Source organism: Prionailurus bengalensis, chromosome D3 (assembly GCF_016509475.1).
Source record: "Prionailurus bengalensis isolate Pbe53 chromosome D3, Fcat_Pben_1.1_paternal_pri, whole genome shotgun sequence".
NCBI lineage: Eukaryota > Metazoa > Chordata > Mammalia > Carnivora > Felidae > Prionailurus > Prionailurus bengalensis.
This window is the reverse complement of record NC_057356.1, coordinates 10,533,759-10,546,959: the sequence shown is the minus strand read 5'-3', so window position 1 is coordinate 10,546,959 and position 13,201 is coordinate 10,533,759. Positions and strand designations below refer to the sequence as shown.

Genomic DNA, 13,201 nt, shown 5'->3' with positions numbered 1-13,201 from the left:
CTGGATACCACATGCAAGGAAGAGCGTATTTCTCGTTTTCACACCATCCTTGCAGGTTGGGGTGAACCCAGCAGAGGGCGCTCTGGCCCAGTCCCCAGCCACCATGCTCTGAACAAGAGGAGAGCAGAGGATTTCCTAAGAATTCTGAGTTACACTGGGTCTCTTCACGACTGCAGCCCTTGTTTGAGGTAGGCACGTCCTCTCAACTCTTGCCATCCTATAAAGGCCCCGTAAACTAGCCACTTCTAGTCTGATCTTATAGTTGGCAAAAATGGGTAAGGGGTGGGACCTGGATAGGAACTGAGAGCTGCCTACCTTCCAAATATTTTTCTCTAACTTGGTTGCCTTTCTGTGAATATGAGTCACCGAAGCGTGTGTGTGTGTGTGTGTGTGTGTGTCCATCCTAAAAGCATCCTGGCTTGGGGTTTAGAAGATCTGGGAGTTTATTCTAGTTCTGTCGGTAACTGACTGTGTGTCCCTGGGGCATTCCTTTCCTTCAGTTTTCCTATTTGCTTAAAGAGGGTTTAATTTCAGCTGTGGCATTTAAGTTTGTGATTATATGTACCTGTGCTTGAGACTCAGTGGGAACCATGCTGAGCTTTTTCTTTCCTTCCTTCTTTCCCGTCATTCCTTCCATTCATCCATCCAATCTATCATCCATCCATTTGTCCATCTGTCCATCCATCCGTCCATCTGTCTGTACATCTATCCATCTATCCATCCATCCATCCATCCCATCTATCATCCATCCATCGGTCTGTCCATCTGTCCATATGCCTGTACATCTATTCACCCATCCATCCATCCATCCATCCAATCTATCATCCGTCCATCCGTCCATCCATCTGTTCATCCATCCATCCATCCATCCAATCTATCATCCGTCCGTCCATCTGTTCATCCATCCATCCATCCAATCTATCATCCGTCCATCCGTCCATCCATCTGTTCATCCATTCATCCATCCATCCATCCATATGCCTGTACATCTATTCACCCATCCATCCATCCAACCAACCAACCAACCAACCAACCATCCATTCATCCAACCAGTTGCCTTTGCCTTGATGTTGACCTGGTCAGAAAGCAGACTCCAAATGCTGCCCCAGCTGAACTTTTCCCAGATGTTTGCCCCGTCCTCTCCTCTAACCAACAAACATTTACTCCACCCAAATCCCCAAGCATGGTTGTGCAGACCAGCAGCATGGCCCTGGTTAGAAATACAGAATCCTGGGTCCTGCCCCAATCTCCTGAACCATTTTTCACAAGGTTCCCTGCTGATTTGTGTGCTTGTCACAGTTTGAGAAACTCTGCTCTAGATTCTAGAGTCTAGGACATTCTCTCCAAACTCAATTAGGAGATGGGGGCGGGGGAGACGTTCTAGAGAAGAGAGGAAGCCTAGGGCAGGAGGGACCTCCTCTCTTGAAGGTATGTGGTCCCCCACTTTGGAGCATACCAGTGATATCTATCTCATCCCCAGCCTAGAGGACCCACATGGCTGTCTGCCACCCCTTTCTTTGGCTTTGCTTTCTCAACACACCCCTCCCGACCAGTGCCCTCCACACCCAGGAGCACTCACCCAGAGCGTTGTAAGCAGGGAGCACCTCAAAAGTGATGCTCTGCCATTTGGTGGACAGCTGGAAGATGAGCCTACCATGGAGCTTCCGGATCTCCATTCTGGCCTCCAGCTTCATTGTGAGCTGACAGGTTTTCAGCCCCTGCCAGATCTTGCTGAGGATTTCATCTTGGCTTTTTTTCTGATCCTGAAACCGCTCAAGGTCACTCACAAAGATGACAATCGTACCATCGGAGTTGCCCCTCAACACCGTTTTCCTGCCATAGGAGCCACCCTGTCAACGATGGAGAAGCAGACGTGAGAATCTGGACCCTTTGGCGTCACAGGGCGCCCCCGTAGGCGATAACACTTCTCCAATCAAGCAAAAGTCACGAATGTCACCGTAGTCCTAAAATTGAGTGGCTGGCCACCATCTGACCACCCGAAGACCTGAATAGGATGCTCACGGCAGCACATTTCACACGAGCCTCTGACTGGAGGCCATTCAAACGGCCATTGACGACAGAATGAACAAATGTGATGTATTCGCACCTTGGAATACTGTTCAGCAACGAAATGATAAACACATGCCTACATACAACATCAATTTTGTAAGCAGGATGGGTCAAAGAAGCCACACGCTAAAGCCTCACCATGCGTGATTTCATTTATATCAGGCAACCTGATACAGAGGAGGGTCGGGGGGTAGGTGTAGGTTACACAGGTTATGTTGTTTGTGGCAATCCACCGGACTGGGCACTCAGCCCATCACTATCTGGGCTTAAAGTCCAGCTTTGCCTCCAGCTGGTAAATAACTTCCTCGTGCCTCAGTTTCCTCATCTGGGCCAGGGCGAAAGGACACCGAGTGTCCAGGTATCTTTCCTGCTGGGGCTGTTGGGCATGCATAAGGCAGAGGCCAGAAATCCCTGTGACTGAAGAGAAGCGGGGCTCCAGGGCTAGTGAGCGTGAGGAGGTTGCTGGGGGATCTCTAACTCCCTCCCACCCTAGGGTCCCAGCACCTTCCCAGCACCTTTTCCTCCCCAGAGGTCCGGAATCTCCAGCCTCAGCCCTGGGATTTACGCCCACAGCACCAAACATTTCTACCCGCTGAGAGACGCCCCCTGTTGCCCTTGAGAAACCACAGAGCCACCTTCGGGTAGTTTTACCGAACTCAACCGGCCTCAGTTTACTCCTCTGTAACATGGGGAGGATAGAAACAATAACAGTGGGTAATCACAGCTCATTTATTGGCCACCAACTATGTACCAGACCCTGTACTAAGAACATTATATACTTAAGCCTCATTGCGGTTTGAGGTGCGTATTATTCCTCTCCCATTTTACAGATTCAGAGACTGAAACAGAGAGGTTAAGCAACCTGCTGCGGGGCGCACAGGAGTAAAGGCAGAGCTGGACCGTAAAGCTGTGCCCCTAGGCTCCACACCATATCCATCACCCACTCGAGGGCGCAGAGGACAAGGCGAAGCCAGCCTCACCCAAGGCCTGTCGCCCAGAAGGTGCTCAGCCCCACGTCTCTCTTCCTTCCGGTGGCCACGGCACCTCCTGGCTCCCAGAAGCCCTGACCCCAGCCTTCCACTCACTTTAGCCACACATATCACTTGGGGGAGCTGCCTGGTTTCCTCCAGGAAGGCACAGATGGCGTTCACCGTGTCATCGATCTGCTTCTGACATTCTCCATAGGGCCTCAGGGAGTTCTGAATCAACTCCTCCAGCTTCTCCGGCTGCACGGAGTACAGATGCGACCCCCAGATGCCCATCGCTCCTGCCGCTCCTGCCGGCTGCTAACCGTAGATCTCAGATCAGCAGAGAGGAGAATGCGCCACTCGCTTGCCCAGAGCCAGGAAACGGCAAATCACAGGAAGAGAGTCTAGAAACCGAAACTCACAGGGTGAGTTTCCAGCTGACTTCCTCAATCCAGATTTCTGCCCACCCCCGCAGCGTGGACGTCGGCCAGCCGGCTCCTCGGGAGGCAACCCTGTGGTCAAACAGGCAGACTGATACGTGCTACGTCGTCTGCCCTATTTGTGCCTCAGTTTCCCCACCTGTGAAATGGCGATGACAACGGTACCTCTCCGGTAGGGTTCGTGTTAGAATGGGCAGACACTTGGCAAATGATGTTTGAGAAGCTGTTATCTCCATGGCCTGGGAAGTCAGAGTCAACGAGGGCAGCCAGGAGAAAGAGACCCAGAGAGGGGATTTATTTGCTCAGGGACACACAGCAAGGCAAGGGCTGAGCCAGAGTCAGGTTTTAGCTCTACCACTGGGCACATACACGTGCCAGCGTGTTCAGCAGGCATATGCATGTGGATACCTGTAGGTCCTCAGCAGGTACCTCCCCGGCCGAGCAAGGATGGGACACCGGCCCAGGAGTGCACAGGCCAGGGGGAAGACAGACGCGCAACTCCGTCCAGAGCTGTGCAAAATGAAAACCCCAGAGGGCTCCCACTGGCTGCCTCTGTCTAGCAATAATAAATAATACAGAAGGCAAAAAAAAAAAAAAAAAAAAAAGTCCCTGAGATGGGGAAAGAACGGGGCCCTTCTCTGCTGTGATGATTAGCTTCGTAGGTCAACCTGGCTGGGCCATGGTACACAGATATTCGGTCAAATGTTATTCTAGATCTTTCTGTGAAGGCTTTTTTTTTTTTTTTAGTAGACTTTCAATAAAGCAGAATACTCTTCCTAGCATGGGTGGGCCTCATCCAACCAGTTGAAGGTCTTAATAGGAAAAAAGGCCGACCTTTCCTTAGGAAGAAAGAATACCACCAGCAGATGGCCTTCAGACTCAAGCTCCAATGTCAACTTTTTTTTCTGGGTCTCCAGCCTCTCAGCTTACCCTACAGACTTTGGACCTGCTAGCCTCCACAAATAGCATGAGCCAATTCCCTACTTGGATCTATCTATCCATGGGTTCTGTTTCTCTGGAGAATCTTAACTACTACACCTGCCCCATAAGGGTCTTTCCTCGTCCTTATGACTGTTCCTACCACATCTCGAGGTAGGCTGCCCAGGGGTCAGAAGGCTCCTTCTCTAGATGAGAACACGAAGGCTCAGTGGGAAGGTTCACACAGCTCGTAGTTTGTCTGGATAGGTTCTACCTCCGAATGACCTGATTCCAAAGTCCCTGCTTTATGATTGTTTTAAAAACATTGCATTTTGCAATAACTCGGAACACTTTGCATTTGCAATAACTCGGAGAAAATGTGCGAGATGAATACAAAGGAATCCCCATACCCTTCCCCCAGAGTATTTTACCACATTGGTTCTTTATTCTCTGCATGGGCATCCCATCGTATAATTAGCACGGTATTGCCATTTGAGGTCATGTTGAAGACATTAGTCCCCTTTACTCCTTTTTTTTTTTTAAATAGACTTTATATTTTAAAGCAGAATTAAGCAAAAAGCCCAGAGATTTCCCAGATACCCCCTGCCCTCCCATGCACAGCCTCCCCCACTAGCAACATTCCCCTCCCCCACCCCTGCCTCCAAGACTGGAGCATTTGTTAGAACTGATGATCCTACGTGGACATGACCTAATCACCCAGACCCCTTTCCTCTTAAATACTCCAATATGTATCCTCTAAGAACACGGATGTCTTGTTACATAAACAGAGCAATAACGTGATTTAGAATTTTCACATTGATATAATGCTATCATTTCTTATAGCACATATAATGAGTAGATTCTTATATTCAGATTTTTAAATTTTTTTTTAACGTTTATTTATCTTGAAAGACAGAGCATGAGCGGGGAGGGGCAGAGAGAGAGGGAGACACAGAATCCAAAGCAGGCTCCAGGCTCCGAGCTGTCAGCACAGAGCCCGATGCGGGGCTTGAACCCATGAACCGTGAGATCCTGACCTGAGCCGAAGTTGGACACTTAACCAACTGAGCCACCCAGACGCCCCTGAATTATACACTTTAAAAGTTATAATTCATGGCATGTGAATTATATCTCATATTTTCAACTTTAAAAAGTTAAGTTAAATTGAAAATATAGCCCGCCCCCCCCCCCCCCTACTTTCTTTGGACTCCTACATTGGATGGGGCCCATTTCTTGACTGGGTCCTCATCTTCCTCTGCCTCCAGGAGATGGAACCCCTTTGGGTGTTACCCAGGAGGCCCCTTGGCTCTCGGTTTAGCTTTTAATTGCTGACTGATCACATTTAGCTTTTTGTTATTTTCATCCCCTTAGGCTGTGGTTTCCTAGTAAGTTTGTTTGTTTGTTTCATGTTTATTTCTGAGAGCATGACAGTGGGGGAGGGGCAGAGAGAGAGGGGGACAGAGGCTCAGAAGCGGGCTCATTGCGACAGACAGCCGACAGCCCAGCAGGGCTGGAACTCAGGAACCTGTGAGGTCATGACCGGAGCTGAAGTCAGATGCTTAACTGACTGCGCCAGCCAGGCGTCCCATCCTAGTAAGTTCTAATGTTGGTTGGGGCTAAACCCTCCTCCGAGCTCTTTTTTTCTGCATTTTCCAAGCTTTTCTTGCACACGTGTGTGTCCATAGGACTTTAGTATCAATTTGTCTCTTCCAGAGAAAAGTGCATGTGGACATTTTTGTGGTTATCCTTGTTGCATCCACACGACTCCTGAAACAGAACGCGACGGGCCCCAGTGACAGTCCCCACAAGGTTTCTTGCAACGAGAGGCGAGGCCGACCGATCGGGACCAACACTTTTGATCAGAGTGTGGCCTCGAACAGGCGGGGTACAGAGTTTTTATAGCCGACCACGTCGTTTTATCGTCACCTGGGAACAGAACAAAGAAATAGTTCCCAGATGAGGTGGAAACAGTTCCCGGATGGGGTGATTATTCTAGACTTTCTGCCGTGAAGTCCAGTGGATCTCCTTGACCCTGCCTCTGATGCGACTTTTCTTTGAACTTTTGTTCCCTTAACTGGTGAGGCCTGATTTACAAGAGTAAAGCAAGGCTGCTCTCTCTTAACCTTCAGGTCAAAACAAAGCTGTTCTTTCTCAAGCTGTAGGTTAGCCCTACACCACAATTTAACCCTTACATCCTTAGGGTCACTACATGTACGAAATCAACTTAAAATCGCCACCAATCTAAGGGTGTGGCTAGATCAGGAAGCCCTCAAACGGGACAGCGGGGCTATGAGGCCAATACCAGAGTGGCCATTGTCAAGGACTCAGGAGCCAGAATAGAATAAATCTGCGCCCCCCCCCCCCCCCCACTCAGGTCAGCCCGGACCAGGTGACAGGTCCTTCTCACCTCCAACCTACTGGAGCTACCCCATTTCTCACCATCTCACAATTATCCTAATTCAAGAGCCATTTTGGGGGGCGTGGGGCGCATAGAGTCCACGTCATGACGATGGGAGTTATCGAATTGAGACCCTGCTGCTGGCCCCACCTGGACCAAGAACCACCAGCTTGCCACGCCCAGGCCAGGTCCCCACCTGCTGCTGGACACGTGGTGGGACGGGTCTCTGTTGCCCACCGGTGTCAGCTCTGAGCCCCTGGAACCTCACCAACGCAAAAGGTGTACCTTGGGGTCCTGCGAACCCCAGCCCCGGCTTCACAGTCAGTGAAGTGAGTTTAAGAAGGCTTTATCAACACCGCGTGCCCTCAGTAGCAGTCCAGCTGCCAGAGCGAGTGGCACAGGGAAGGGGGGCACCCACGCGGCCCCGGAATCCGGGGGCTCCGCCCCCGAGCCTCGGCCGCTGTGGCCCCAGGCGGAGCAGAGGGCCTGCTCTCTGGCACTTTCTAAGAATGGCATGGACAGGGGAAGGCTCTTCCCCACCCCCGGTCTGCCTCCCCGCCATGGTGTATGTCCCCCCCGGTCCCTATGTTGAAACCCCAATCCCGATGGGATGGTATGAGAAGGTGGCGGTCTGTGGGAGGTGGTGAGGTCTCGAGGGGGGGCCCCCACGAATGGGATCAGTGCCCTTGTTAGAAGAGTCCGGAGAGCTGGCCGGCTCTCTGCCATGTGAGGACACAAGAGGTTTGCAGCCTGGAAGGGGCTCTTCCCAGAACCCGACCGTGCTGACTTCCAGCCTCCAGAGCTGCCGGAAATACACTGCCGTTGTTGATGCTTCGTTACAGGAGCCCGAACGGACTCAGCGCCCGAGCGGCAGTACCCAGCAGTGGGCCACGGAGAGTCAGGCCATCTGAGACACTCGGGGGGGCAGGGAGGGGATGCCTGGTGGCTCCTTCCCCTCTGTCTCCTCCTGGTCCTCCCTCTGGGACGGCCCACCCCCTCACCCACCCAACAGACATTCACAGTTCACAGCGCATCTGCTGGGGATGCCGACCCGGACGCGGGCGGTCAGCGCTGGGCATCCCTCCTTCCCTGCGCTGTAAGGAGTGGGGAGGTGAACCATTCGCTTCCGATGGCCCTGTCGCCAGACTTCTGGCTGTAATTTCGACTGTGCTCCAGGAGGGAGACAGAAGGCATCTTCCTGAAGAGCTGGTGGCTGGCAAGTCCCGAGCGACACCCGTGGCTGCTGGAGCCCATATCCCGGGCCCGGCCCCGGCTAGGTGGGTGTGAGGCAGTGGCCTGGTGACAGGCAGGGGCAGCTTCCTGACCTCTGATTCAGCCACGGGGGTCTAACCTTGAGACCACCAGTCCCACCACGGTCCTTGCCTTCCGCTCCTCCCGACTGTCCAGGGACTTTGGATGGGATCCCTTCCTGCTAACGATTCCTGGACTACTTCCTGTTGTCTGTGCTGAGCCTTGACTAAGAGGGACAGAGCTGTCGGCCTGGAGGGCAGGAGCCCCGCCTGCACATCACACGGTGGATTTGCCCTGGAGGGCGGAGGGAAGCAGGCCGAGCACTGTTGTTTGGGCACTGGCTCGCTCTGGGATGGAGAATCCCACCGGCGATGTTCCAGCACATCAGGAGAGAAGACAGGAGCCCAGAAAAAAATTCAAGAAGGCAAACAGGCCGTGGTCTCAAGATGTGCGAAGGAGGTAGAAAACAAGGCTCCAGCGAAAAGGCATTCAGTCAGGGGTCCCATGAGAGGGACTGCATGGTACACACGTCCCCACGCCTTCCGTCTGTGGCACTCAAGACCGGCCCATCCGGGCAGGCTCTTCCTGCCGGTGGCTGAGCTCAGAGAGCTCCTCAATAACACCGTTAGCCTGTGAGCCCATATTCCTGCCTTGGGGCCAGACACGTTCCCCTACCGCATCCATGGCAGACATCACTAGTTGATTACATCACTCTTCCCAGGTATGCATCCGTTCTTTAGAATCCTCCAGAACCCAGGACTCCAGGCGGCCGCTGCCAATGGCCTGTGGCTGACAAATGGCACGAAGACTGCCATCTCGGCGAAAGCCGCTGGGCTGGGGAAGGAGGAGAGGCCACTGGGCGGACAGGGATGGGCCTCAGTGGAAGATGTGAACCGGCGCGGATGGGCAGAGAAGGCAGGAAGGAGGAGGACGTTCTCGGCAGGGGCGGGACGCAGTGTGGTACGCGACAGTGGCTGGCTGAGAGTGGAGTCATGGCGGCGACAGGCCGCTGCCAGCCCACCGAGTCTGGTGCGCGGCCGCAGGAGGCAGGGGAGCAGGGAAGCCTTGTGGTGGCCAGTACCTGTCTGATGCAAGGGGGTATTTGATAAAACTCGGCTGGGCTGGGTACGCAGAGCAGGAGGAGGGCAGAGAGTGGGAAGGCAGGGATAGGAGTCGGGAGGCTGGACACAGGAGGAGTAGATTCACTGAATCGAGGTCTCTCTGTCTCTCACAAGCACACACACACACGCACACACACGTCTGGTAGGTGACCCGAAGTCTCTCCACGCCAACGGCTGGCGTCCATCCCTCCATCTGGTACAAATTCCGGCCTTCACACGGCAGCCTGGCGGAAGGTGACAGAAGAAGTTGGTTTGTCCTAACCTTCCTGGAGAAGCAGAGACCAAGGGACAGCCGGGACGTGGAGGCACGGGGGCCCCTTTGGCAGGAGTCAGGCCCCTCCCCCGAGCACACTGTCCCCAGGGAAGGGTGCGCCCTGCTGCGCCATACAGCTCTCCTACCTTCGCTGGCCATGGCTGGATGGGGGTGCCGTCCCTGCCCATGCAGCACGGGGCAGACATGCAGGCCACAGCTTCCTCGGCCAGCAGGTCCCAGCGGGCATTGTGGCCCAGGTTGCCCGTCGGGTCAGCTGGATCCAGGATGATGGGCCTGCAATTCCCATCAGGGTCAGTCCGACCCCTGGCAACATCTGGGTGCCCTTCTGTGGGACCGGTTGGACTATTCTCCTCCATCACCCAACACTCTGCACGGGCCACTTCTCCCTTCTGTGTCCCGGGCAGACATTACTAATCAACCACCACGTTCGTCTGGGCCACTCTTACCCCTTCAGCATGTAGCGGGCATTGTTAATTAATCTCGGGACCACTCTCCCTTCCTACATCTGTGGCAGATGTCACCACGTCAGAGTCTTTTTCAACACATTGTTGTAAGTTGCCATCACCCACTGACTGGAGATGCATCGTGGATTTGTGCAAGCGTCTCTGTTATCTTTGCACCATTTCAGAGGGAGGCAAAATCCCAAAGAAGCAGACCTGCTCCTGTTACCTGGTGGGTTCCCAGGTAGGGTTGGCGCATTTAACAAATATAAACAGAGGATGCCCAGTGACATTTGAGCTCTGGAAAACCGTCAGTATGTCCCAAGGACCGCGTGGGGCACACACATACTAAAAAGTCACTCATTCTTTTTCTGAAATTCAAACTTGACTTGGAGTCTTACATTTCACCTGGCCACCAGGGGACCAGGAAGCGGAGTGCCCGTCCCTCAGGTGCTAAGGTTGTCCCTGTTAGAAAGGAGCTCCGTTCCAGGAAGAGGAGTTTGCTGTCCCTGCTCTGTGCCCTGCGGAAGCGGGAAGGGCGAGGGGCCCCAGATCTGAGACACTGCAACACTGAGGGTGGGCCAGAACCTGGGCTTCTGAAGCTGCTGGCTCAGGAAGTCCCTGACAGTCTTGTCTCGGTTGTCATAGTTGACGGTCCAGTAGACACAGAGCTCACGGTACCGGCTGACCAGCTCCAGGACGGTGCGGAAGCCTTGCGCCATGTTGAACTGGGGGTCCCGGCCGCCCTGCTCCCAGGCATGCACCGTCAGGAGCTCTAGCCCGTGCTGGGGGGGCAGGGAGCCTTTCCCCTTGGGCATCTTGTTGCACTGGGGAATAAAGGGAAGGTGTGGGTTCACACTGGCAACGAAGAGGCACAGGAGGGACCCTTCCAGAGCTGGCAAGACCACCCCAAACCTTTCCCGGGCACTTCCATGCGTCAGATGCCCGGCCACACACTGTGCCCTCAAATGCTGCAATGTGGCGACACCAGCCCCAGTTCACCGATAAGCAAACCAAGGTCCCACAGCTACGAAATCTCTCTCCGGCCGCTCGGCCAACCCAGGGTCGTGCCCCGCCTCCTCCCAGGACAGCGCTCCGGGGCCCGGGCGGGGGCGGGGGGATGGCCCCGTCCTCGGGCCGAACCTGCCGGTACCAGTGCTTGACCAATCGGATCAGACTCTTCAGCTTGGTGGGGCGAGAGACGATGAAGTCCCTCTGCAGCTCCGTGAAACAGGTGGAGTACTCGCCCGCGTTGTTATAGCTGTGGATGAGGTCGACGTAGACTTGAGACGTGGGCCTCCTGCCGGAGCTCAGCTGGCCTGGAGACAGGGAGGAGGCCACCGTCGGCTCGTTTCCCAGAACCCCCCTGGGGCCAACTGAGACAGGCCTTCCAGGATCTCCTACTTGGGCACCTCCCTCGCCGGGGGTCTGGACCCACGGCGGCGGGGAGGGGGCACAGGGGATCTTAGACAGAACACAGACGTGGCGTGACCCAGCCTTAGATCCCCGGCGAGAATCTCACGGCCCTTCCTGCCCCCTTTCAACCCCTCCGGTTGGCTGTCAGCAAGAAGTCTCAACTGGGAGCTGACACATCTTTAGCGGCTCCTGGACACTCGTTCAGCCCTCTCCAACAAAGGCAGAGCCTCGGTCTTAGAGCCTCCTGTAAGGAACAGGACCGTATCACCGCCCTTAAAGGCACTCCTTGACATTCAAGCGTTCCTGCTTTCCGAACTGAGGAACTGTGTAGACTCAGACACATTTCTGGATGAGTCCCTCCCTTGTTACTCGATTCCCAAACCTCAGGAGCCAAGTACATTCCAATACACGGGACGTCCTCGCTCTGCGAACTTTCCAGTGCAAGCTCAGAACTGAATAGATGGAAAGGATTTGTGTTTGTTTTGTGCAGGGATGTACCCTTGGTGCCACGGAGAATGCTGGACACATACTCGCTGCGTGTGTTGAACGAACGGATCCTCCGGGTCTGTGGAAGGTGGAGAAGGCAGCACACAAATCCTCGAGGCTGGGAGTGCACGGAGACACTCGAATACAGTGTCAGGGGAAGACACTGCGGCTCAAGGCAGGGAATTCCCTTGCTCAAGGTCATCTGTCATGCTGAGACTAGGGCCCAGCCCAGGGCCACTGTTAGATCGCATAGAACTGTTGTATGAATTGGAAAAACGTGTCCTTTTCTCCAGACACCTCGCAGGAAAGTGGTGAGAAACACACATGTGTACAATGCCTGCCCTGTGAACATGTGTGGTCTGGTTGTGCAGTGCACAACCTCGACTGCTGTCCCTGGCAGCCCTGCCTCTGCTTCTCCCCTTCTCAGGAGTATGCTTGGGTACCTCACCTAAGGCGTTAAAGGCTGGCAGCACGTCAAAGTCCACGCTCTGATCCAGCATCGTCTGGGACATCAGAGAGAAGCTCAAAACGCGGGGATTCTCCCACTTGGGGATCTCGAACTTCACCTCGAACTGCATCTCCTGCTGACATGCCTCCAGCTGGGCTCGGATCTCTGAGATGATCTCAGCCCGCTTGGTCCCTTGTTCGGTGAACTGGCTGAAGCAGCTGAGGAACACCACTATATCAGCATCTGAGCGGCCTCGCAGAGCTGTGCCTTTGGCTAAAGAGCCACCCTGGGGAGGACACGGAGGCGGCTTGACCCTTGCAGGACTGCACGACGTCCTCCTGCTGGAGCCTGTGGGTCAGGAACTTGCTGTGTGACCTTGGGCAAGTCACCTAACCTCTCTGTCTTACCTCTTTAATATGCGGTTAAGACGTAGTATGGTTGCAAGAAAAAGAAATGTGCAAGATGTTAAGTTTAAACCCTTCAACAAATGCAAACGTTCTCATTCCATCAAGTTTGGGGGCCGGGAGGGATTTGGGAGATTTATTTGTTTATTTTTTTGACCTGTGGTTCTCAAGCCTGCTTGTACAGGAGAGCTTTAAAAACTGATGTACGTATGGCTCCTATGCCCCGGTGACTGTGATTTAATTGGCCTGGGAGGGGGACAGGGCATCAGTCCAATTTTAAAAAGTCACCTCGTGATTCTAAGTGAAGCCCCGGTTGACAACCAGTGAGCCAGGTTATCATCTTTAAGTGTTATGGGTAAAGAAGGTAAGGATCAGAGAGGGGAAGGTATTTGCCTGGGGCCACACAGCAAATCGTCAGGCCTGGGACTTTTCATTGGCGGATTCTATGCTGATAATCTTCCAGAGCTAACCTGGGTCTCACTTGTGACTTCAGTTGTGGACCCAGGTTGTATCTGGTGCAGTGGATAATGTGGCTTTTTATACACCCCCAGCATCCCTTCTACTTCG

At 53.8% G+C, this 13,201-nt stretch overlaps 1 protein-coding gene across 1 annotated transcript in view; it reads right to left on the bottom strand.

The window, feature by feature from the left end:
- The window catches only part of OAS3 (2'-5'-oligoadenylate synthetase 3), a 44,119-nt gene that overhangs the window by 16,788 nt on the left and 14,130 nt on the right, over positions 1 to 13,201 (bottom strand). Inside the window, exons 12-18 of the mRNA XM_043559165.1 lie at positions 12,231 to 12,516; positions 11,024 to 11,199; positions 10,469 to 10,707; positions 9,566 to 9,713; positions 8,799 to 8,879; positions 3,156 to 3,356; positions 1,580 to 1,850 (exon numbers count right to left, since the gene is read on the bottom strand). Coding sequence (XP_043415100.1) covers positions 1,580 to 1,850; positions 3,156 to 3,356; positions 8,799 to 8,879; positions 9,566 to 9,713; positions 10,469 to 10,707; positions 11,024 to 11,199; positions 12,231 to 12,516 — 1,402 coding nt within the window. The remainder of the gene's footprint in view (positions 1 to 1,579; positions 1,851 to 3,155; positions 3,357 to 8,798; positions 8,880 to 9,565; positions 9,714 to 10,468; positions 10,708 to 11,023; positions 11,200 to 12,230; positions 12,517 to 13,201) is intronic.